The sequence below is a fragment of the Prionailurus viverrinus genome, chromosome C1, assembly GCF_022837055.1.
Source record: "Prionailurus viverrinus isolate Anna chromosome C1, UM_Priviv_1.0, whole genome shotgun sequence".
Classification (NCBI taxonomy): Eukaryota; Metazoa; Chordata; class Mammalia; order Carnivora; family Felidae; genus Prionailurus; species Prionailurus viverrinus.
The window spans coordinates 199,507,533-199,532,443 of NC_062568.1; the positions used below are offsets into that span (position 1 = coordinate 199,507,533).

Below are 24,911 nucleotides of genomic sequence, written 5' to 3' on the forward strand. Positions count from 1 at the left end.
TGGCTCCCGTGTGCTTTGCTGTGGTGGGGATGCTGTTCAGCCACGAGACACAAAATAGTAAGTGGCCTCTAAGTGTCGCCAACCGTATTTTCCTTAAGTGTGAAATCACGACACTTCCTCACTTCTTGGGGGAGAAAAGAAGGTTAATAACGCACTGAGGCCGGTGGGGAAATTGGGGTAACAGTGCTTGACTTAATAGAATCACAGAATTGCTTCTTTGAAAGGAACTAAAATATACGTTCACCCTGCTTTAGGCAGTAGCTGTAGTCCTAAAAAGCAGGTGTAAAATCACGTGAAATCCCTTCCTCATTGTTCTCTTTATTATGGTGTAAAGATCACTCTTAAAGCCACGTATTCAATTCAAAGCAAATAACATCTTCTGCAGTTGAAAACGTGCATTTAATTCTTCACGATTTCTGTAAGAAATGCTGGTCAAAAGGCAGATTAGCAATAAAACACTACACGGTTAACTTCCATTTCTTCATTACTTCTAGTTCCACTAGACTCAATTTAGTAGCTGGAGGAGCTCAGTGGAAATGCTTCCGCAGACACACCCCAGAGCTTTCCAGAATGCTTGACTGAAGTGCAGAGGCTTCCTACTTCTCAGGCCTCACTGGATGTTTTCATTCTGACACCCGCATATACCGACCCGGGCAGATGTCTGCCTTAGCTCAGGAAGCACACAGGCTGATTCATGGCTGCCACTTTCAAACAAGCCGCAGTCCCTTCCTGGAGTCATGCTCTGCCACCGACAGGCAGGGCCTTGCTGGGCCCTCTGGAAGGTGAGGGGGGAGGCACACGTCTGGGCCTCACTCGGCCTCACCTCCAGACCTAACAGACCAGCTCAGCCACCGGCTTCACAGAGGTCCGTGAGGGCCTTTGGTCAGCAGGTAACACCTCACTCCCCCTCATTTGCTGCAGAGAATGTGTGCCTCCGGCTGTGCACTCCGGTCTTCTCACCTTCTGTTAGCATTTACACACGAGGGGCCTTGTGATTAATCAGGGTGTCTTTTTAGAATTAGGCCTTTTGAATTCATCTAGACCAGGGGTTGGCAAACTCTGACTTGTGGGCCAGCCTGGCCTGCTGCCTGTTTTTCGGGTTTTCAAATAGTTGGAAAAAATTAAAATATGAGTTACCCGTGAAATTCAAATTTCGGTGTATTTACATATTTAAGACTGCTTCTGCGCTACGAGACAGTCCGTTTGCCAGCTCCTGGACGCTGCCCGTGAGAACGTCAGACCACACAGGTTACGTGAGGCACCTAAGATGGCACGGCTAGGGTGAGTTAGTAGCTACGGACTGAACTTGGACGTGAGCTAGCTGTTCCTTCCATTTGCCAAACCAGAGGCCTTCTCCGGGGCTGACCAGCCCTCCCTACGCCATCTGTTCTGCTCCCGCCCTCACTCCTGGGAGCTCTGCCCATTCACAGACCATCACCACACGGATGCTGCTAAGTTCTTTTAGTAATTCAGCTACAGCAGGGCCCTTATGGGGCTGCTCTCCAGGAGCAGAGGAGCAGGGCTGCCTGGCACAGCGTTTCATACTCCAGGTTGGCCAGAAATAACATCTTCATCTTTGTCTCCACGCAGCTCTTCTCCGTGAGCCTGTTGGCCAGTAAAGTGGCAGCGGACTGTTGGAGGAGCCAGCCGACCATCTTATCTAGTTTCAGATTCTTCAGGGCCAGGGTGTGTTCCCCCCAGAGGCTTAAATGAAGCACATTAGCAGCCACTCGGGCAGACGGTCTCTGCAACAGGCAGGGAAGCGGAAGCTTAGAACATGTGGCTGGCAAAGCATGTGGCCCCAAACCCGATCCGTTAATGAATCCTCATTTCAGGGTCTTCCCTTCTCCGGCCCCAAATTCTTGTCCACCCCTATGTCTCTCCTTCCTACAACACCCTTCGCTCTCCTGACACACGCTGGCTGCTCGCCCTCCATGCTGCAGGCTTTTCCAGGTGCACAAAGGTACCGCAGGCCACATGTGTCGTGGAAATAGTCTCCCCGTCAAGGAAGGGCCACGAGCCGCCTTAGACCTCTCCTCACTTAGTAACTGGTGGCACTGAGCACATGCTGTGCGGTGGCAGGGAGGCGGGAGGACAGGGGTTTGAACCGTGTCTGCCTTTGTGCTCTTCCCTAGGCATGCCGCCTGGCCTGGGCCTGGGCAGGTCCAGATCTGCTCTTGGGCGAGGCCTCACCTCTGTTTCATTAGATGTCGGCTGTTCCTAGAAGCTACAACTCTGTTAAACACTTCTTAAAAATGCATCTTCTTCCCTCTAAGTAACTGAAGCCACTGAAGCCAAGACAAGTTGCATTGCTGGAACTGTAAGCTGGTGGCTATCTCCCCTATTCCTATTTATACTAAAGTTTGTTCTCCTGTACAAACTTGGTGACTCTAGTCTTGCCCAAACCTGGTCTTTACTCTGGAACATGAACTTTCACACAACTCCTGCAAGACCTGGGGACAGCCTCACCTTGCTGGCCTCTCGCTGGAGCAGTGACCTCACCAACTGTCTTGCTTCTGGAGGCACCGACTTGGGCAGTGCAGGCAGCTGAGCCTCCTGGTAACTGCGGCTTTCAAGGTGGGCCCTGCCCTGGCCGTAAAAGGGATTAGAGAGCCCGAAGATTTCGTAGGCGAGTGCACCCACTGCCCAGGCATCGGCTTTGCCGTAGTCAATCACTGCTCTGGGGCCCGGGCAGGCTGTGGACACCTGTTAGGAAAGCAATGAGTGAGCTTCACGCTGCTGGCACCTAGAACGCATTCATGTTCCGGCACAGCATCTGACTCCTGGGCTGATCGGAACTCTGTCCCAAGAACCCAGAATTTGAGCTGTGGCTAGGACCCACGAGAATCTAGTCAGGTTGCAGGGGACTTGTGCCAAATTAAGGGTCAGAAAAGATGGAGGTGTTGAGTAAATAATGAGGAAGTCAGTCTTGTCCGCTCAGTGGAAGCACGGTGGAGAAGTACGTTTGCTGATGGCACAAGACCTGCTCAGCGGACTCACCTCAGGAGCCATCAGGCAGCCGTTTCCGCCCCGGTCCACATACCAGCTGGTGAAAGGCAGCTGCAGGCCAATGCGCTCATCAGCCAGGCAGCAACCAAAATCTGTGATCACCAACCAGGGGCAGCCATCTGGGGAAGGGACAGGCAGAGGTAAGTGACTGGCCCCTCTGAGAGGCCTTCCTATGATCCCTACCATGGCCACCGTCAAGACATGGGTGAGAGAGGTTTACAAGGACTCCATGTTGGTCCAGGAGCGCAGGCTGGCCAGGCCTGGATGGCTACCCTGTCCCCAGAGAGCTCAACGGGAGGGCCAGCTAAGTGAGCACGGAAATGCCTCCAGGAAATCAAAGCCCCCAAACAAAGAACTGGATAAAAGCTTGGCTCAATCTAAGCAAGTAATCGGAGCTAGCCCAGGACTGAAGGAGCTGCTCATGGTTTACTCAGCAGATGGTGCTGGGCTCAGATGATCTCTAAGAGCTCTTACCACCCCAAGAATCTGATCTGAACTTGAAACCCCAAATCCAAACCCAAGAAACCGGTCCATTAGGATTTAGTTGTCTGTAAAAGTATTCACGCAGACTTCCTTTAAAAACCTAGTTCCTCTAGCAATTTAATTGCCTCTTATTTTCAATCTAGTTCAAAACTTAGCAGACATACAGATCTCCTTTAAAACAGCCCAGGTAAGGGGCCATCTAGCCTCTACTTCAGTGCCTCCAGCGTGGGGAACTTGGGATCCCCAGGGGCAGCTGGGCTTATCTTTGGACAGCTCTCACTGTCTGAAAATGCTTTTTTCTACTGAGCTACAGTCTACCTCTCTTTTACTTTAAGAGAACTTCTGCCACCGAGTCTTGTGTTCTGTAAGTGGGCCACAGAAAGGAATCATTCCACAAGCCCTACAAAGAGAACAAAGGCCTCCATTTTGAAGGAGAGATTGCTCCCCTCTTGTGCATGGAGTGAAATTAAGACAACGTGTAACAGAACATACAAAGTCAAAAAGGACCTGAAGGGTCCTTAAATGTTTGCAGACATGAGTCTGGGCGCCCCGGATGGCTGTGAGGTAGGGCAGGGACCCACCTGCGTCCAGCTCCACGAGAATGTTGTCAGATTTCAAGTCTCTGTGTGCGACGCCCTGTTGAACCAGATGATCCACCCCCTCCAGGAGCTGCAGGATCATCACAGTGGCGAGGCGGGGGCTCGGGGTGTTCATACGAAGGTACTGGCGCAGGGTGCAGGGGTAGCTGGTGGAGAGGGTGACAGGGCCTCTGGCTATCACACATCATTGGTCCCCAGCATCTTACTTACGATTAGGATGACGATGCTTCCTCATTGTGGAGTTTCTTAATCTTTTCTCCCTCAAGTATCCTTTCTGTTCCCACCCATTACCCTGAATTAGGAAGTGAGAGCTCGGGCCCCATGTGATGAAAGTAATGGAGCAGACACTCTTTCCTTAAAATGCCCATTACAGCAATGCCAGTAGGTACAGAGAGCAAGGAGAGAGAACTTTCTGTGTTAAGACACACACAACTGGTAGGGCAAGCCATAGAGAAGGAGCAAGAATCAAATGTACTAAAAACACAAGGTGAAAACTATGTTCTAAGTGAAGACGAAGTTCTATTTTCATGAAAAATCATCCTAAAGGGACGCTGCTCTCTAGGGCAGTCTGCCCTCACCGTGGCCTTGCCCTACAGAAGGACGAGGTGCCTCCTCCCTGCCACCCCGGGGGCTGCAGGTGCACAGGGCCAGGGGCCGCCTCCTACTTACTTCTTCATAACGAGGAAGAGCGTCCGCCCGTGGCCCAGGCCTTTGGGGTGAAGACGTGGCGGCAGCACATCAGGGTAGTCGACCAGGGCCCCTGGCAGCAGTGGTACAGAAGAGGTGAAGGCACGGAAGACCCGGATGATGTTGGGGTGAGGGGCCAGTTGCTTGGGACTTCCCTTGGACTTTCTAGTTCAGCCAAATGAGACCAACGGAAAGATAATTATACCACGATAAATACTGACATTTAATCACCCATTTTAATCAAACAGTACAGATCTGCTTTGTGTCAGGTGCAGAGCCTGGTGTTAGAGTGAAAAAACAAACCCATAAAGATGACTAATCACATTTGAGGACTCTGCTGGCCCATCCATCTGTCCATCCATCCATCCCATGCTGCAGAATACAGTGGTCAAGAGACTCTGGAATCTGACTCTGGTTTGAGTTCCAGGTCGGCCACTGTAAGCCCTTGGTTAGGTTACTTCTCTGCGCTCAGTCTCAACTGCCAAAGGGAATAGGGTAGTAACACACCTTGTAAGGTTGTTAATACTTACAAAGGACCCAGAATCTCTATGATTGCAAGGTGTTTTTTTTTTCAATGTTTATTTCAGAGAGAGGAGACACAGAATCCAAAGCAGGCTCAAGACTCTGAGCTGTCAGCACACGGCCCGATGCAGGCCTCCAACTCGTGAACTGCGAGATCATGACCTGAGCCAAAGTCAGATGCTCAACTGACTGAGCCACCCAGACGCCCCTATGATTGCCAAGTTCTAACCCTTAACATGGAGTATGAGCTCAATAAACCTTGGTTGAATAAATGAATCGGCACAGATGCAGGTTGTAGTACAGCCATCACTTGCCTGCCCAGACCTCCTCCTCAGGGATCCCCACACCCACAGGCCTGCTGGCGCACAGTGGCCATGTTCTGGATAGTGGGAGTCGGCCTGCTATGTATCAGCCCCACCCCTCAGGCACTACTGACTGGGTGGGCACCTGACCTAAGGGCAAGGAGCCTGCAGTCACATCGGAGACCCAAAACGGTTGGTGGGAAAAGGGAAGGGGGCTGGTTAGATTCTCTCTTGGAGGAACATTAATGAAAAAACATGGTGGTAATCTAGCAGTCAGCAATGGAACTGACGGTGGAAGGTGCCGGCCAAAAGTCACCCATGTGATCAAAGGCACACAGGAACAGAAGAGCTATGGGGGAAGAAAGAAGGACACCGGGTGAGAGAGTTCAGAGTGGAGGAGAAACCCAAAAACACGAAGACAACACTGAGGGAGCAAGATGGCCACCCCCGTCCGAAGATCCGCCTCAGTTCCCGAGCTTTGTAGAGCCAGTCCACAGGTGGCCTCCTACTGCTCTCGCTCTCCAGTCCATCTGAGTGCACCCCTGCGTGCAATCAAGGGAGTTAAAGTGTTCCTAGCCTTGGGGCACCGGAGCTAGTAATAGAATCAGGAGGATCACAGTTCAGGGTCGTCTGTGCCACAGTGGGAAAGCTCGGCTCGGTTGCCATGGGAGCCTGGGGATGAGGGTGTCCGTGTAAGGTATGTGTGTGTGGAGACCTGGAGTGGGACAGGAGGCTGTGGGGAGGGCAGCCCAAGTACAGCTAACTGCAACGTAGGAAGACAGGCAAGGAGGAGTGCGGTGCATTTGGAGGCGGGCCTTATGGATTCAATATGGTGGAGCACAGAGTGTAAGCGTCGGGGGGAGAAGTGGGAGGAGCAGATCACAAAGGTCTGAGCCTGAGGTCCCTAGATGAGCAGAGGCTAGGTAGAAACAGAAATGCTCTCAGGGACTGAGACCGTTCCTCCTGAGTCACTGATGCCATATTCATGGAATCATCCAATGGACATTTACTGAGCTGCAAGGGTACACAGCAAACAAAACAGAAAAGCCCTGCCCTCAAGAGCTTCTAGGACAGCGGGAGAGAGAATAGACAGACATCTGTGATTTAAGGTCAAATGGGGATAAATGCCGTGAAGACAAATTAAAGCAGGGTAAGGGACTGGTGAGAGACAAGGACCACTTCAGATGGGAGGTCTGGGCGGCCCCTCCACCACAGAGGCATTGGTGCTCACACGAGCTACCCGACAGCATGTCAGCAGGCTGAGGTGAACACAGAAAGCCGCCTGAAGACAGCTGTACCCCTCAGAAAGCAGCAGACATGCAGACACCCACTTTTCCCTACGAAGGACTAAGCAGAGGAGGACGATACTAAGAACCCCCAGTCATGGGGAGCCTTCCAAACCATAGAAGGGGCTTTCCATGCGTCTTCTCAAGTCCCTGTGTCTACCTTCCCGTTTCTGACAGCACTGGGTCTAGAAACTAACCCTCCAGTAAGTTGCCAAATGCAGCCCCTGCTGGCGGTCCACAATCGTGAAGTGACCACACGTGTCTCTGTCACCCGCTCAGCGTCGGTCCTCACCACCGCACATCTGGCGCTTACAAAGCACGAGGAGCATGGGCTGCCATCCACCCCTTCTCTCTGTGGAGGAGGCCTCTCTGCCTTCCCTCCTGCCCAGGTGGTGCCTCCTCATCCTTCCAAAGGCAGCACTGATGGTCGCTTCCAGAGGCCCATCCGTTCGCGCTCCCCCAGCGCCTGAGCACACACGGCCGTAGGTAGCGCTTACCTCCCCGGCCTCTGCTCCCACCTTGTCCGGCTCCTCTGTCACACACAGAACTCTTGGGGACCAAGCCCCCCACCTTTTAATCTCTTGGCATTGCCGCCGTTAGTGGAATGAGTGCTACCTCTGCTGGGGATGGAGTTCAGCGACAGGGAGGCGGCATTCCACCCGGGCATTGCTTAAGAGCAATCAGATCAACTTTCCAACATTCTGAATTGGGCATTTTTGGATGGCCTTCTCTGGGAGATCTTCAGTTGGGGTCAGATGATCTGCAATCCTCTCCAAGTGAAATTATCCAGCAACTACAAATCCATCATTCGCCGCATCATTCAGTGAGCATTTAGGATCGACATGACGCCACACGGAGGACACAGGGGAGGATTCTGCTCTCGCGTAACTCACAACCAGTCCGGTGGGCAGAGGGGTGCGTACCTGTAAGTGACTGCTCCGTACTCCCCGGCCAAGGCCACTCGACTAGCTGGGACTAGCTCCTGGCTCATTGTGTTCAAGATGGCTTCACTGGAAGAGCCTGCCTGGAACACAATCATGAATTCAGGGTTACGTGGACTAGAGCAAGTCCGAGTCTTCCTTGTAATCTGGACCAGACAGCTACTGCCTAGAATTAAAAAAAAAAAATCTTAAAGTAATCTCTATACCCAACGTGGGGCTTGAACACACAACTCCAAGATCAAGAGTCACATGCTCCACAACCGAGCCAGCCAGGTGCCTCTAGAATTGGTTTTGACATTCAAGATAGGGGCAAGCCAAGCCTAGTCTCTCCTGAGAGGGAAGAGATACTGTCCCCCACCACCTCCCAGGGGGCTGCCACACCCCACCTCAATCTCCGGGCAGCTCAGGTGCCCAGGGCAGGAAGGGATGGCAAGATGGTCACGGTCAGGGATCTTTCTCACTGCCATCAATGCCTCCAGTCCCCACCAGGCTCAAAACTGGCCACTGGAACACGAAGACTCCCCCTGGCAGGCTGCCTTCAGCAGACAGGCAGAGCTGGACAAACTCGCCCTGGATAAAGTGGTGCTGAATCACAGGACAGCCCTCCCCACCCCTCCAGTAGAAAGAGCCAAACTCGAGGAAAAACACCCTATTTCCTCGTTTCATTATGAATGGCACTCACGCCCTGTGGAACCTGTTAGGAACCCTACAGGAATTAAGTCTTTTAGCTTTTGTGAGCACAGTAGGTGCCATGCCCATCAGTGGAGGTTTGATGCCAACACTGGATGTTTCCCAGGCCAAGCACTTGGCTACTTGTTAGCTATTAGCCAGCTGGGAAGGGCAATAGTCTAATAACCTTCATCCCCCAGATCAAAACAAGAAACTGCGTTCTTGGGGCACGTGGCTGGCTCAGTCAGTGGAGCGTGCAACTCTGGATCTCGGGGTTGTTGAATTCAAGCCCCACGTTGGATGTGAAGATTACTTGAAAATAAAATCTTTAAAAAAGAAAGAAAGAAACTGCATTCTTTAATGTCCAGTATGAGCTGTGTCCCATTCTTAGGCTTGGACGGATGCTCTGGGAAGGAGAAAGAACATTAGGTCTTAATTAATTTTCTAAACCCATCTATATAGTGAAAAGGGAAAGAAATTAGACAGAAATCTGTTTTTGTGGAGGGAAAAAACTCAATTTCCCAAAGCTTTGCGTCCTTCCAGAGTTGAGGGCAGGGAGGTGACAAGCAAGCCTGTGATCTGGAGGTGAGGCTAAAGGGGGAGTCTGGAGGACAGGCGTGTGGCCTCTCCTCTCGAGTGAGGCAGGTCAGGGGAAAGAGGGAGGGTGGCGGTAAACTGCGCACCTGAATCCAGCTAATGGACCAGCACTGACAAATGAGAACCCAGGTGCTCAGGCCCTTGCCACCCGTGTGTGGTGCACAGACCAGAAGCACGGGCATCACCAGGGACCTTGTGAGAAAGGCAGCATCTCAGCCCCGACCCCAGACCAGCTGACCAGAATCTGCCTTTTAACCCGATCCCCAGGCGATTCGCCGACTGTCACAATTTGAGGCGCCTGTACTGTGGAGACTCCGCCCGTCTACTTCCCGGTAAAGGGCACTATCGGGTCCACCAAGACTGGCGTTTTGAGAAACGCCCAACCCAAAGGCGAAAGGCCCCCTCCTCACCGAGATGTTCCACATCATCTTGATGGCTAAGGGAAAGCCAGGGGCCCGGGAAGCCGGCTCCTCTTCCTGGGGAGCGGTATCTGGGCCTCTGCCAGGAAGCCCGATGCTCCTTGCCACCTCCAGGCTCTGGGGCAGCACAGGCACGGTGGCTTCGTACACAGCTGCGCTGCAACCCTTGCCAATGGGCTGTCCTATCACATACTCCTCCAGCCGGAAGCCCTGCCAGCATCGGGTGTCCAGTGGGTCCGGGAGCAGCTTGTTTTTCTGGGTGAAAATTGCCTGTGAGGAACAAAACAGGCGCGATGAGCCAAGGTGCCTAATAAAGCTCAAGTAAAGGGAAGTCGGGGGAGTGGGGGAGAGGCAGAGCCAGGCAAGGTCTTCACCGACAGGATCGAGAGCTAATAAAAGCACAACCAAACTGGGTTTTACTGCTCATCCTGGGCTCAGGCCACCTACCTTTCTCTCCCGTTATTCGGAAGAACGTTTTCTCAAACTCTGTACCTTCGCTGCAAACAGAGACGGCCCAACACAGAACACTTGTTAGTTAAGAGGCCAAAACTTCTAAATTCTGCAGCTGGCACACCTTGCCTGTTGAGCTCCCGGCACAATCTCAGAGGCTTCTGATCTCAGAGACCACTCTCTGTCGTGCAAGGACCCTGGCAGGCAGCTGCCACTGGGTGGTTCTCGGGAGCTGTGGACGGGCAGCTCTCCTTCGGTCTTCAGAGGAATCCGAGGGTGGTGTTTGGGCAAGTCTGTGTCTGCTACTAATGCCGTCCCAAAGGGTTTTGGAGGCTTTGTACGGGCTGCCAGCCGAGCGGCCGGATCTGCCCGATTGTTCCCCCTGGGCAATCAAACAGTCTGATTTCTGGTGTCCTGGGCCGTGGGCACCGGCTACCTCCTTGGGTTCCAACACGGCTCTAATAATCCTAAACTGCCTGAAGTCTACCTCAAGTGTGCAGTTTGCAGGGCTTCAGGAGAAAGGGCAGTGTTAGGGAATGGGAATAGGAGAAAATTGGAAACCTTAGTTTGGAGAATCATAACCAGACACTGGAGGAAATCAGAATTCACAATCCAGCCCAGTTTAAGAGGCAAACAAAAACATCCAAACACAGTTAATCTAACGTCCACAAAGGTCTGATTGTTTTTCCTAAAATCACCCCCACTTCCACCAAAGATAACCAAATTAAGACTCCAGCTTTAACAACGTTGGCCTAATTATTTCCATGAGCACTGCAAGAGTGACTAGCCATATAGAGTTTGCCTTTTTTTTTTTTTTTTTAAATCTGCTTTGCTGGAACTTCTCAAAGAATTTCAGACTGAACTTTTAATAGCCTCTCAGGGCTAAGAAGCCAAGCCAAGTACTTGCCATCAGACTCTGTCTGCAATACCTATTGATTTGGGTAAGTTCCTCTCTTCTTGAGGTCCCTAAAATATCCTGAGGTTCCTGCACCTGCCAGAAAATGACCTGCTGGGAACCCTGTAAGCAAGTACAAAGCTGATTTTTCCAAGGCACTTCATTGGCTCCAAAACGTCAGCCTTAGTTCCTTAAAGCTGTCTGCTCATATCTGAGTCAATGCACGTCTCCCTCAAATATGATAGTCCAGTCAAAGCCCTGATAATATAACCAATGTTTCCAAATGTGTCCTGTCCTAAGAACAGATTCTTACTGAACGTATACAAATACATACATTGCCATGAAAATATAAGAATACTCACTGAGAGTTTCCGAATCTGGAGGGATCAGGTGGGGAGAAAAAGATAAATGTATCATGTTTGTTTACAAAGGGATTATTCTACCAAATTTCTGCAACTCATAATAGCTTAAGAGAAAAACACTTTCCTTAAATCTGGAAGAGCAAACATTAGAGAACCAGCAGCGTTTCAATCAAGAGTAATTATCTTCCTCAATTCATTCAGTCCCATGTTACTAATTCTTGCTCTGTTTGAATGGTTTTCCTGTTAGTTCCAGAAGTTCTTACTCAGTTTGGCTTTATCATCTTGCTGGTATGAGAGACCCGTATTTGTCAAAAGTCCTTCCCATGAATCTCCTTAAGCTGAAACCCATCTATAATAGCATCAGAGTAAAACAATAACTATAAATGACAGAAAACTAAAAAAATGGCCATGGTTTTTCTGTGACCAATAATTCAATAATTGGTCAATAATTGGAATTACAAATGATGACATTACCCCAGGACATATCAAAACCTTAGGAATTTTATACAGTTTCTGGAAGAGTTATAGCATCTACTCATACAATCTAAGGTTTATCCTCACTTATTTGTCAGTGCTTCCCATGTAATTTGACATACCAAATAAGCCTAATTAGTAAAAAAAAAAAAAAGATTTCATTTAGAAGTTGAATCTTGGGAAGTTGGTCAGAAATATCAGAAGGCTTTACTTACTATTTTTTTTTTAAGTTTATTTATTTGATAGAGCGTGAGCACGAGCGGGGGAAGGACAGAGACAGGGGGGGACAGAGAATCCCAAACAGGCTCCCAGTGTGGGGCTTGAACTCTCCAACTGTGAGATCATGACTGAGCTAAAATCCAGAGTCAGACGTGTAACTGTAACCACCTGAGCCACCCAGGCACCCCAGTATTTATGTTTGAGAGAGAGGGAGAGAGTGCATGAACTCTCGAGTGGGGGAGGGGCAGAGAGAGAGGGGGACCTGAGACTCTGAAGCAGGTGCTGATCTGTCAGTGCAAAGCCTGACGTGGGGCTCAAACCATGAGATCATGACCTGAGCCCACGTTGGATGCTCAACCAACTGAGCCACCCAGACGCCCCAGAAAACTGTCGTTTGTAACAGGAAAACCAAATTCTAATCTTATATTGATGTACTTCTGATAGCAAAACTCATTCATTCCAACAAGGCGAATTTTTGAAAAATGGTATGTAGTCCCTCCTTTGTCCCTCCCTGTCACTGCCCATGTTGACATACACTTACTGAGACGGGGCCATCCAGGGTGCTGCATGGAGCTGAGTCCTTGTGCTGGGATGTGCTGACCAGAACCCCCATCAGGAATGAAGGACCCTCAGCTGGTGGGCATGCTGCTAATGGTTCTTAGCTCTCAGGGCTCACGAGGGAGGGCATTGACTGAAGACACCTGCCTTGTCCAGGCCATGCCCTCTTCCCAGGAGGTCTCATCTAATGGCCATTCAGTACAAGTGTATGAAAGTCCAGCCCTCTGCCCCAGTTTAGGCTGGTTCTAAAGAGGAACCCAACTTCTGGAAACTCCTCAGAGAGTCAGCTGAGGCTTCTGTTGAGGTTGTGTCACTGCTCAACCTCTGCCTGATCCTGTTCTCTCAACCAGCCTTCTCTTCCCCAGGTGTCGACCACTCCCTAAAAAACTTCTTTATGGACTCATCTCCATAATCTTAGTCCCGACCGTGCACAAAATTCCTTTCCAAAGATTTCCTTCTCACAAATCTTCTACAACTTCTTAAAATCAGGTTTTGTCCTAAGTTTTCCTTCTTTAAATAACCAGTCTCAATTCCCTTGCATACAGAGTTGTTTCCCTTAATAGAAGCCAAAAAGAAACCCATGTTAGTTCTCAGTGATTATGTTTAGATTACCAAAACACTTATAACATGAACCTATTGACTTGCAGTAAACACAGGCAGAACAAACAACAGTTGTACCTCCTACATCTACTATTGAAAACTTTAAAAACACGTCCATTTTAATTAAACCAACAACCCTGAATTAGCTTTAATATTGAATATTTTCCCAACTCACATGAACTTAAAAGTGTTTTTCTCAGTTTTGGAATGCCTAATTCTTACAAGCACTTGCCTTTAAACCAACTACATTGACCTCTTTGTCAAATTAATTTTAGTAGCACCATCCACAGGTAGAGAAAAAAATCTCACATTTACAACACACATGGACACACATACAGATACACAAGCAGGATGCAAACAAAATCTGGGCCACCTGGGTGGCTCAGTCAGTTGAGTGTCCAACTCTTGATTTTGGCTCAGGTCATGATCTCACAGTCGAGCTCTGAGCTGAGCATGGAGCCTGCTTGGGATATTGTCTCTGTCTGTCTGTCTGTCTCTTTCTCTCTCTCTCCTCCCACCCCCTTAAAATAAATAAGTAAACATTAAAAAAAAAGATGCAAACAAAATCTTAAAGGCCTAGTTTCCAAATATATCATAATTTATGGATCCACTGATTGGTCATTTTTCTCCAGTCTAATGAATACTGTGGGAAAGCAGTGTTGCAAAGCAAGAACTGCCCAATTTTGGAGAATACAGACCAAAGGGCTGCATTCGGGGATCAAATTCACTTTCCATTTTCCGATCAGAATACGGCTGGTTTTGTCCAAATATACCAAAAGCTGCAGCAACAAACAAACCAAATGAAGCACTGAGTGCCTCTGGGAGCACTGGTTCCTGCCCCAAAGCCAAGGCTTCGTTGTCTGACCCAAACAGCTTCCTAGTCAACTTTCAGACCAGGGGGCGCAGAGATCCACACCAAAGCCCCCTGTTTGGAGGCACCCAGTGGGAAGAGGAAATGCGCTCACGTGCCCTTGCATGTCAAGTACTCATCAAGAGGCTTGTCCACCCGAAGCCGAAAACCATTTCCTCGCTGCAAAAGTTAAATTGGGTCCCCAAGGCTGGCAGTGCCCAGTTGGGGTTGGGCTCTGGGGACAGTCCCTAGGACAAAGAGCCTAGGCAGTCGCTTGGACTGGTCACCACACTCCCAGAACCGGCTGGGGGCTGAGGAACCACAGGCAGAGAGCTCCCGTTGGCTCACAGCAAAATCAGTCACTGAGACAGTGGATGCGCAGCAAGTCAAGGGTTTTCTCGAGAGGCCACCTAAGTCTGAGACGAGAACCCAAGCCTCAAATCCAGCTATCCAGAGGAAGAGAGTCAGGGATATTTAAAGACCAGCGGAGGGGCGCCTGGGTGGCTCAGTCGGGTGAGCATCCAACTCTTGATTTTGGCTCAGGTCATGATCTCACAGTTCGTGGGATCGAGCCCCATGTCAGGCTCTGTGGTGACAGCACAGAGCCTGCTTGGGATTCTCTCTCTCCCTCTGTCCCTCCCCTGTAAGCGTGCTCTCACTCAAAGCAAATAAACATTTAAAAATAATAAAGGCAAGTGGAAAAGGTCTGGGTAAAAGGTTGCTGTTGTGTTTATTAGTCCCATTAACCCTCTGGTTACCAGTTTCACATTCACACATCACTCTTCTGTTCAAACACCTAACAGCTTACTCAGCACCTTGGCTGGGTGTTTCCTATTTGTGAAAACTTTCACAGGACTCATCTGCCCACAAGCGCCTTTCATAGGCCTCTCTCTGGACCTGATTCCATTGTGTTGTTCCACCTTGTTTATTTAGCCCGACTCATCCATCAAGTCCCAACTGGAGCTCCTCCCTCTTCGATAACCAGCCTGGACATCTAGCCTGCAGCAACCTGTCCTTCTGGAGGATTCCTACAACGCTTCGTATCTATAAGCTAATTCATGATAACTTTTAACTTAAGGAAGAAAGGAAGGAAGGAAAGAAGGGAAGAAGAAACATAGAAAAGAAAGACGATCTCACTGTGCCAACTGGTTTCTAAACTCCATAGAGCAGAACCAATGTTCTGTAATCTTTTATCAACCATGGCTTTAAGAATGAGACTCACAAGAAGTTACAACAAAAACCCAAAAAACTACAAAGTGTCCTCTGTCCCTTCAGTTGCCTCCCATGGTGACATCTTATAAAGCAGCGATACAATATCAAAACTGGGAACGTGAATTGGTGCAGTGCTATCAACTAGACCACAGACCTTACTCAGTTTTTACCATCTTTTAAAACCTGCATTCATTCGTGAGTGTGCAGCTCTATGCAAGTTTTTGAGCAGGTGAAGTTTAATATAAAGAATTATTGACTTGGGGCACCTGGTTGGCTCAGTCAGTTAAGCGTCCAACTTCGGCTCAGGTCATGATCGTGTAGCTGTGGGTTCGAGCCCCACATTGGGCTCTGTGCTGACAGCTCGGAGCCTGGAGCCTGCTTCCAATTCTGTGTCTCCCTGTGTCTCTCTGCCCCTTCCCCACTCACACACTCTCTCTCTCAAAATAAATAAACATTAAAAAAATTATATAAAAAAAAGGATTACTGACTTTAACAGCAAATTGAAATAACAAGGGATTCACTGATAAGGTGCCTTGGTATTTACTGGAAATCCCCTTTCTGTGGTGGAGACTCATTCTCAGGGAGGTGGCTCAGTGGAGGCACTCCTCTCCGAAACTGCCTGGGGGCTGGGGGCGCCAGGCGAAGCAGCTGAGCGCCTGACACCTCGGGAGTCACCTGCTGGGGTGGCCCCGAGCAATGCAGGTAACGAGGAGTCGGCAAAGCAAGCACCCCCTCAGGGAACCAGCGAGCCGAAGCCTTTCCTCCTGTAATCCCTCTGGTGCCCTCTACTGACAAATCATGTCACACACCTAGCAAAGGAAAACAAGTTCAAAGGCCCAGGTCAATTCTCGCAGAGCAACAAGCCGAATTGGAGCTGAGTCAATAAATCGATAAGTGGGAACACCATGGAACTTGGGGCGTTACCGGCATTCAGTGAATCGGGCTGCTACAGCGTGCGGTGAGCTGAGCAGTCTCACACAGGAAAGAACCATCCCCGTAATGGTGCCAGTAGCACCCCTGTATCAGCCAGGGTCCCGGCAGGAGACAGTAGCACACTCAAACAAGGACGGATACTCTGAGAAGAGTCTCTTGACATGGTTGTGGACAGGTGCGGGGAAACCGGCGGGGAGCACAGATCCCTGGGGCTGCTTACCTCCCCCAGGTCTGGAGAGGCAGGAGGCTCATGAGACCCAGGAGAGAAGCATGGTGGAAAGAGCTGCCTGCCAGGATGACCGGGGCTGTGACCTTTCAGCACAGGGTGCAGCCGGCCACAGGCCCTGAGATGGGGAATTAATATCCCAAACCCCCGCTCTCCCCTCTGGCCTGCTGGTGCCACAACCCACATCCCACTCCAGCCCCCATGTCGAGTGAGCCCAGATGGAAGCCAGGAGTTTGGAGAGCCATCGGACTCTCCACCGGGCCCCGCTGAGGTCTGGCTTGATGGGGAGGGGGTCGAGGGCTGGGCGGGGATGGGGCTGGCTGTGTCCGGACGCTGCTCCTCCAGCCCCAACCTGAGTCCTGTGCCCAGTCAGCCCCCAGAACCTCATATTTGGACAGCACCTCCTCCAACAAGTTCCAGTGAGGGCCGGGTTGGACACAGCAGGGAGGTCTGAGACGTCCAGGCCCTGGTAGCTGATGGCACAGCCACTGGCATGGCAGCCTCTACAGGCAACACCTGAAACTCCAAGACCTCAAGAGAGAAATGGCCACGTTCGTTTGACCATATCCACTCCTTGTCCTGAAACGTGGCAGCGCCCCCTGCGTCAGGACGAAATGGGCACCTTCCAAGTATGCTCCTTGATGCAGGTGAAGGGTCCAGTTTTCTGAGGCACCTTCAACACCTGCTGTCGGGACAGGTGTTCTCGCAGAGCCTCCACGTCATACAAGCGGTCAGCCAGGAACTGGAGCAGCGGCCTTTCCTTCTTCTGATTGCCCTCCAGGGCCACCGCCCTGCTCAGGCCACAGATGCCCCCAGGACTCCCATGACAGACCGGGGCCGCCAGGTGCAGGGACTCTTAAAGCCCCCAAACTCTTCCTTCAGTCTCCCTCCAGTCTTCTCTTAGCCTGCTCCAATTCTGCCCTGGGCGCTGCCACCGCGCCGGGATGAGGTCAGCTCTACACAGTTTTATTCCACGTACAGATTCGTGCAGTCACCACCACGATCAAGACTCAGAACTGTGCCATCACTGAAGAACCTCTTTGTGCTACCTTTTTGTATCTGCACCTCCCCTCGCCACCCTCGTCCTCTGGCAACACACTGATCTGTTCCCCATCTCTATAGTTTTGTCACTTTAAGAACATTATATAAATGGGAGCGCCTGGGTGGCTCAGTCGGTTGAGCGTCCGACTTCAGCTCAGGTCATGATCTCACGGTCCATGAGTTCAAGCCCCGCAATGGACTCTGTGCTGACAGCTTGGAGCCTGGAGCCTGCTTCGGATTCCATGTCTCCCTCTCTCTCTGCCCCTCCCCTGCTCATGCTCTGTCTCTGTCTCAAAAATAAATAAAAACACTAAAAAAAAAAAAAAAAGGAATGTTATATAAATGGAGTCACACAGTATATACCCCTTTGGGACCTTTTTCACTAGGCATAATATCCTTGAGGTTGTTACCTGTATCAATAGTTGATGCCTGGTTATTGCTTAATGTTCACCGTATGGCTGTACCAGAGTTTAACAATTCACCTGCCGAAGGATGTGCGGGTTGTTTTTAATATTTTGCTACTGTGAATAATGCTGCTATGACTATTTACTATTTAAATCATTTTTAAATGTACAGTTCCATGGCACTAAGCACATTCACCCGGTTGTGCCACCATCACCACCATCCATCACCATGACTCTCTTCATCTGGCAAAACTGAAGCTCTATATACACTTAACATTAACTTCCCATTCCCTCCTCCCTCCAGTCCCTGGTAGCCACCATTCCATTTTCTGTCTCTGTGAATTGACTAAGTATTTCATATGAGTGGAATCATACAATATCTGTCCTGTTGTGTGTGTGTTTTTAAAGTGGGCTTCATACCCAACCAGGGGCTTGAACTCACGACCCTGAGATCAAGACCTGACATCAAGAGTTGGATCTTGTTGGGGGGTGGGGGGGGAGGGGCGCCTGGGTGGAAGTTGGTTGAGCATGTGACTCTTGATTTCGGCTTACGTCATGATCCGAGGGTCGTGGGATGGAGCCCCACGTCGGGCTCTGTGCTGAGTGTGGAGACTGCTTAAGATTCTTTTTCTTTTCTTTCTTTCCCTTTCTTTCTCTTTTCTTTTGTTTTCTTTCTTTCCTTCCTTCCCCTCTCTCTCTCTGCTCCTCTCCCCCACAAGCACTCTCTCTCTCTGAGAGAAAAACAAAGGTCGGACTCTCGGGGTGTCTGGCTGGCTCCGTCGGTAGAGCATGTGACTCCTGATATCAGGGGTTGTAGGACTGAGCCCCACATTGGGTGTAGAGATTACTTAAAAAAAAATCTGAAAACGAAGAGTCCAACCCCTAAGCGACAGAGACTCCTAGGCATCCCAACACCTATCCTTTTGTAATTGGCTTATTTCACTTAGCATAATGTTCTCAAGTTCCATGCATGCTCTACCACGCGTCAGAATTTCTTTTCAAGGCTGAATAATACTCCACTGTATTTAGATACCACACTTTGTTTATCCATTCATCCATCCATGGATATGTGGGCTGCTTCCGTCTTCCGACTATTGTGAACAACGCTGCTGTGAACATGGGTGTACAAACATCTGCTCAAGTCTCTGCTGTCAGTTCTTTTGGGCACATACCCAGAAGAGGAACTGCTGAATCAAATGAGAAATCTATTTGTAATTGTTTGGGAACTGCCATACTGTTTTCCACATCTACATCTCCTGCTGACAAGGACAGCAGCTGGGGACTAGGCCAGACATCACCTGTCACCCAAACTGGCCAGAGCTCAAACATGAGACACTCTGGTGATGGATGAGTCAGGAGAACTGGAACAAGGGCTGGAAACCAGAAAACACGGCAGACATTGCTCAGTCCTTGACCAGCTGTGTCCCTGGGCAGGTCACACGACCTTCCCTGACCTCCACCCTAAGCTGTACAATGCAGGCACTGTAGTAACGCAGTGAGTGGTTTCAAATCCCAGGAAGAAGACTGAACCCCCCTGGAAGAAATGGGAATTCGGCCAGTGGATGGCCTTCAGACTTGAACCACAACAATGGCTCTTCCTGGGTCTCCCGCCTACCTAACTGCCCCACAGATTCTGGATTTGCCAGCCTCCGGAATTGCAGAGACAACTCCTTAAAACAAATCTGTTTATAAACACATGCTATTGGTTCTGTCTCTCTGCAGATGCCTAATACAGATTTTGGTTGAACAGAAACACAGATCTCTGAGCTATTTTAAGCATTTGAAAAGCTCAACTCCCACCCCCACCCCCACCCCCTATTCAGTGGCTCCTGATAAATTTACACAGGTTAACTAAAAACTGTTAGGTCCTGTTTTCTACCGCTATTCATAGTTTTTACTTTGGCTTCAGCTATGTCACTAACTTGGCTAAACTGTGGAGGCTTAGGTTAAAGGCACAGGCCTTGGAGAGTCAGACTTGGGGTACTGGCCTCTATTAGCTGTGTGCCTTTGAGCAAATTACTCCACCTCTCTGAGTACTTTTCCCCATCCATAAACTGAGGATGACAGCTACCTCAGGAACAGAAGTGCTATGATTTAACTGTCATTACATTTTAGAAAATTAAACACAGAGCCATTAGCCCTGGTGCAGCGGGAGCTATAATTAGCAGCATAACGACGAAAAGGTGCTGTTTGAGGAAGGGAAAATGTGAGGTGCTGGCTCCATATCAGGAGATCAGTATCACCGCAAATGAACCTTCACTGGTCATTTCCAACGAATTTCCAGCTCTGACAGAGGTAGAGCTTGACCTGCCGCGGCCCCAGGCAGCAGGTGATCCCAGCCCCGCCCCTCGCCCCGCCCCCACATTAGCCCCGCCCCCGGCCGGCGCCCACCTGGATCTCCTGACAGGCCGACGCCGCCCGCCGGCCCTCCGCCTGCTTCTCCTCGATGAGGCCCAGGCCCAGACCGAAGGCCAGAAACACGGCCCGGCCGCAAGGGCCCGCGCCACCCCGGGCCCGCACCGCGAACTGCCGCTGGAGCCGCGCCGCCAGCCCGACCACCGACTGGCGGAAGAAGCGGTAGCGGTCGGGCAGCCCGAGCCCGAGCCTGCGCGGCTCCGCGCCGGGTCCCGCGGTCTGACCCCGGCGTTCTCCGCGGCCCCATCCCGCCGCGGGGCCCGGCCGCTCGGGCCGTCCCCAGCCATAGGCCGGGCCAGGCTTGGCCGTGAAACGCAGCAGTAGCGCTCGACCCAGCTGTAGGCCCCGGCCCAGCGCCTGTCGCACCGCCATGGCGGCACCGCGACCCGGTCCCCCGGCCGCAGGCCTCCGGGACGCCGCGCACCACAACAAACTTCAGGGACGGCGCCTCTACGCAGGCGCAGGCGCCGAGGGGCGGGGCGGGGCGGGGCCGCCGCTCTAGCGGTTCCCCGGCTGGGCGCGAGAGGGCGCCGTGTGCGCACCTGCGCGACGGGTAGTTTCTCGCTCTTGCGCACTTTGAACCCGGCGTGGAGGGATTAAGCGTTAGGGAAATTCTGAGTGTGAACATCGCTGGTCCTGGGCCAAATCGAGAAACCGATAAAGGAAACTAATATTTATTGACTATCACCCGCTGCGCCAGACTCTTTACATCTGTTAATTTATTTAATTTTCGCACAAAGATAGGAATGTCATTTTTACAGATAAGGAAACAGGCATGGAAAGGGCAGTGACTGGGACACCTGGGTGGCTCAGTCGTTGAGTGTCCGACATCAGCTTAGGTCATGATCTCACAGTTTGTGAGTTGGAGCTGGGGTCAGGCTCTGTGCTGGGCGCCTGGAGCCTGCTTCGGATACTGTGCCTCCCTCTCTCTCTCTTCCTCCTCCACTCGTGTTCTGCCTCTCTCTCTCTCTCAAAAGTAAATAAAACATTTAAAAAAAAATAAGAAAGGGCAGTGACTGAGGTCCCATTCGTTGTCAGAGCTGAGATTAAAGTTCATGTTGCCCTGATTTTTGGGTCCTTGCCCACCCCACCACTCATGCCCTTAGGCTCCTCTCTACAAGCCCATAGTCCTGGTAGCTTCCTAGGACTCTCCAAGAGAATTCCCACCCAAAGGCTACATTTTTCAGATGAGTAAACTGAGGCCCCAAGACTTTGGGAACAACTTGCCCAAAGTCACAGTGGCAGAGTCCTGTTCCCCAAACCCACTGTTAGGAATGGCTGATAAAGGGATTTGTTCTGAGTGACTTTTTTTCTTCCCTTTTCTTGGCTTTTTTTAATGGGAAATTTCAAGCATACACAAAAAATAGAATATGGTGAACCCCATATCACCAATTACCAACAAATAGCCATTTTTAAAATCCATTACACCTTCCTACTAACCCTCCTGCCCATTACTTGAAAGTAAATCCCAAACGTTACATTATTTCACTTATAAATACTTTAGTATCTGTCTCTAAGAGATAAGAATTCTTTTTAGGGGCGCCTAGGTGGCTCAGTCGGTTGAGTGTCTGACTTTGGCTCAGGTCGTGATCTCACAGCTCGTGATTTTGAGCCCCGCGTCAGGCTCTGTGCTGACAGCTCAGAGCCTGGAGCCCGCTTTGGATTCTGTGTCTCTGTCTCTCTCTGCCCCTCCCCTGCTTATGCTCTGTCTCTCTCAAAAATAAATAAACATTAAAAAAAAAAAAAAAGAGGTCCTGGAAGGTATGTAAAATGTTTGGGGGAGTATGGCCATGTATCTCTGTGTGACGGGGTGAGCTTCCAGGCAGAGACATTTGTCTAGCTTGAGATTGCCTGAGTAAATAGGCACAGCCTAATCCATTTATTTCAGGGCTCCCTTGGGTCCTTCGGGACAGCCCTGGTTCCACGCTGTGGAGTAAGTAGGAATAGCAGGCTAGAGTGTAAAAATAAGGCAACTGCAAAATGCTTCATTTTGAAGCATTTTGAATTGGTGAATTTAAACATGTTGAAACTAATACATACATTGTTTTTTTTTTTTAATTTTTTTTTCAACGTTTATTTATTATTGGGACAGAGAGAGACAGAGCATGAACGGGGGAGGAGCAGAGAGAGAGGGAGACACAGAATCAGAAACAGGCTCCAGGCTCTGAGCCACCAGCCCAGAGCCTGATGCGGGGCTTGAACTCCCGGACCGCGAGATCGTGACCTGGCTGAAGTCGGACGCTTAACCAACTGCGCCACCCAGGCGCCCCGAAACTAATACATACATTGAATGGAGACCCAGTACTTTCACTCCTGGGTATAGACCCACAGGAATGCATATGTATTTCCCCAAGAATGTTTGTAGTGGCGCTATTCCATGATGATGGAAACAACTCAAATGGCCGTCTATAGTAAGTGGGCTGGATCAGTTGTATATTCACCCAATGGACTACTAAACAGCCATAAAAGTATGTACAGCTAAATGCAAACCGCAGGGATGTATTTTATAAATATACTCATCAGTAAGGAAAGCGAACATAAAAAGGAATAAATATTTTGTAATTCCATCTGCACAAAGTTCAAGGGCAGATGAAACTAATCTACAGTGTTAGAGGTCAGGATGGCAGTTGTCCTTGGGAGGTTGTTACCAGAAGCAGATTCAAGAAGGATTTTGGGGGCTAGTGACATTCTTCTTCTTGCTCTGGGTATGTTCATTTGATGAAAATTCATCAAGGGGCAGCTGGGTGGCTCAGCAGGTTAAGCATCCGACTTCGGCTCAGGTCATGATCTTGCAGTTTGTGAGTTCGAGCCCCGTGTCAGGCTCTGTGCTGATAGCTCAGAGCCTGGAGCCTGCTTCAGATTCTGTGTTTCCCTCTCTCTCTGCCCCTCTTCCACTCATACTCTGTCTCTCTCTCTCTCTCTCAAAAATAAATAAAACATTTAAAAAATAAAAAAAAAAAGAAAATTCATCAAGATGTACACTTTGGTTTGTGCAATTTTCTGGGTGTAATATTTCAGTAAATATTTTACATAATCTTCTTGACATAATGAAAACTTTTTTGAAAAGTTTGGTCTAACTCATTCATGGTCTCAAAGTTTTAAGAAAATGAACTTATTTTGAATAGTGCATTAAAGTTCACAAAGTTTACTCAACTGTCTTTGAACTTAGTGGTTTCAAACAACAATTCTATTTTAATAATGAACTTTGTTGTATCATAAACCTAGAGTTGAACTTTGCTCTGCCATAGTAGCTCATCTGAGTCAGCCTATTTCTGAAATAGAGGATAGGACTTACCATTGTTTAGGGCCAGCCAACATTAAAGAGCTGCTGGTTTTTTTTTTTTAATGAGATTTTATTTTATTTATTTATTTACTTACCTATCTATCTATTTATTTATAATCTGTTTAAAAAATTTTATTCGGGGGTGCCTGTTTAAAAAATTTTATTCAGTCGGTTGAGCGTCTGACTTCAGCTCAGGTCATGATCTCACTGCTCATAGTTCTGTGCTGACAGCTCACAGCTCGGAGCCTGAAGCCTGCTTCAGATTCTTTCTCCATCTCTCTGCCCCTCCCCCGCTCGCACTCTCTCTCTTGCAAATATAAACAAACATGAGAAAATTTTTTTTTAAAATAAAATGCTTATTCATTTTTGAGACAGAGAGAGAGAGAGAGACTGAGAGAGGGGAACAGAGGATCTAAAGCGGGCTCTGTGCTGACAGCAGAGAGCCCGATGCGGGGCTCAAACTCACAAACCATGAGATCATGACCTGAACTGAAGTCTGACACTTAATTGACTGAGCCACTCAGGTGCCCCAAAATTTTATTTTTAGGTACTCTCTGTACCCAACATGGGGCTTGAACTCACAACCATGAGATCGAGAGTCTCATGCTCTACCACCTGAGCTAGCCAGGCACCCCGGGAGCATCTTCACTTTGATTCTCCTGATGATGGTAGGGTGGGGAAGGCAGGATACCAAGAGAAAGCAAGCAAAAGATTTCACATCCCTTTATTCCACCTTAAATATGAAGTCAAGGGATGTGTAGGTTCTAGAGGGAGTCTTCAATCATCTGAAGAGTTCTGGCCACCAGGCTTGCTTGGCCATGGGGTGGGCCCGTGGCTAGGAACAGGTAGTCACCTGTTTCAGCAGTGTGTGTGTGTGTGTGTGTGTGTGTGTGTGCGTTCTGATCTCTTTTATTGGGAGAAATTGCAGGATGCTGGTGATATCCCATCATATTTATTCGGGAGACACATACATTGATAAATAGATGAGTTTCTTGCCAATTTATTTATAGGTGCACATAGAAATCAGATAGTGTCTTAAATTTTTTTGACGGATCTCAGATAATTTTAAAGTACAATTTTTTTTATTTTTTAATTTTTTCAATGTTTGTTTATTTTTGAGAAAGAGATAGAGTACGAGTGGGGGAGGGGCAGAGAGAGAGAAGGAGACACAGAATCTGAAGCAGGCTCCAGGCTTCGAGCTGTCAGCGCAGAGCCTGTTGTGGGGCTTGAACCCACTAACCATGAGATCATGACTTGAGCCAGAGTCAGATGTTTAATTGACTAAGCTACCCAGGCGCCCATAAATTGTAATTTTAAATGCTCCATTGAAGTTGTCCTTTGGAGAAAGCTAAGGAAGAGAAGGTTGGAGAAATTTCACACTCCAGTAATCTCAGGCTCATCCACGGAAGCTTAGGTGGGGCAAAGGTCTCATTTAAAGTTCAAATCTAGGAGCACCTGAGTGGGTCAGTCAGTTA

At 49.4% G+C, this 24,911-nt stretch overlaps 1 protein-coding gene and 1 non-coding gene across 2 annotated transcripts; both read right to left on the minus strand.

The window, feature by feature from the left end:
- Positions 1 to 298: 298 nt before the first annotated feature.
- PINK1 (PTEN induced kinase 1) lies at positions 299 to 20,605 on the minus strand. The gene is made up of 8 exons (XM_047869545.1): positions 20,130 to 20,605; positions 9,506 to 9,784; positions 7,812 to 7,912; positions 4,761 to 4,943; positions 4,074 to 4,237; positions 3,001 to 3,128; positions 2,470 to 2,706; positions 299 to 1,745 (listed from the first exon to the last, which is right to left on the minus strand). The coding sequence occupies exons 1-8, from the start codon at positions 20,523 to 20,525 to the stop codon at positions 1,488 to 1,490; spliced, it is 1,746 nt and encodes a 581-aa protein (XP_047725501.1). The 5' UTR covers positions 20,526 to 20,605; the 3' UTR covers positions 299 to 1,487.
- Positions 20,606 to 23,993: 3,388 nt separating this feature from the next.
- TRNAE-CUC (transfer RNA glutamic acid (anticodon CUC)) lies at positions 23,994 to 24,066 on the minus strand. Its single transcript has one exon. It is a non-coding gene; the product is annotated as a tRNA-Glu (tRNA).
- Positions 24,067 to 24,911: the final 845 nt, after the last annotated feature.

Excerpts from the sequence above, each read along its gene's own strand:
- PINK1 (XM_047869545.1), bottom strand. The coding sequence starts at position 20,525 with ATGGCGGTGCGACAGGCGCTGGGCCGGGGCCTACAGCTGGGTCGAGCG. Across the intron at positions 3,129-4,073 it reads TCTCGTGGAGCTGGACGCAG|ATGGCTGCCCCTGGTTGGTG; the intron begins GTGGGTCCCTGC and ends TCCCTTCCCCAG. Across the intron at positions 2,707-3,000 it reads GCTGCCTGATGGCTCCTGAG|GTGTCCACAGCCTGCCCGGG; the intron begins GTGAGTCCGCTG and ends CTTTCCTAACAG.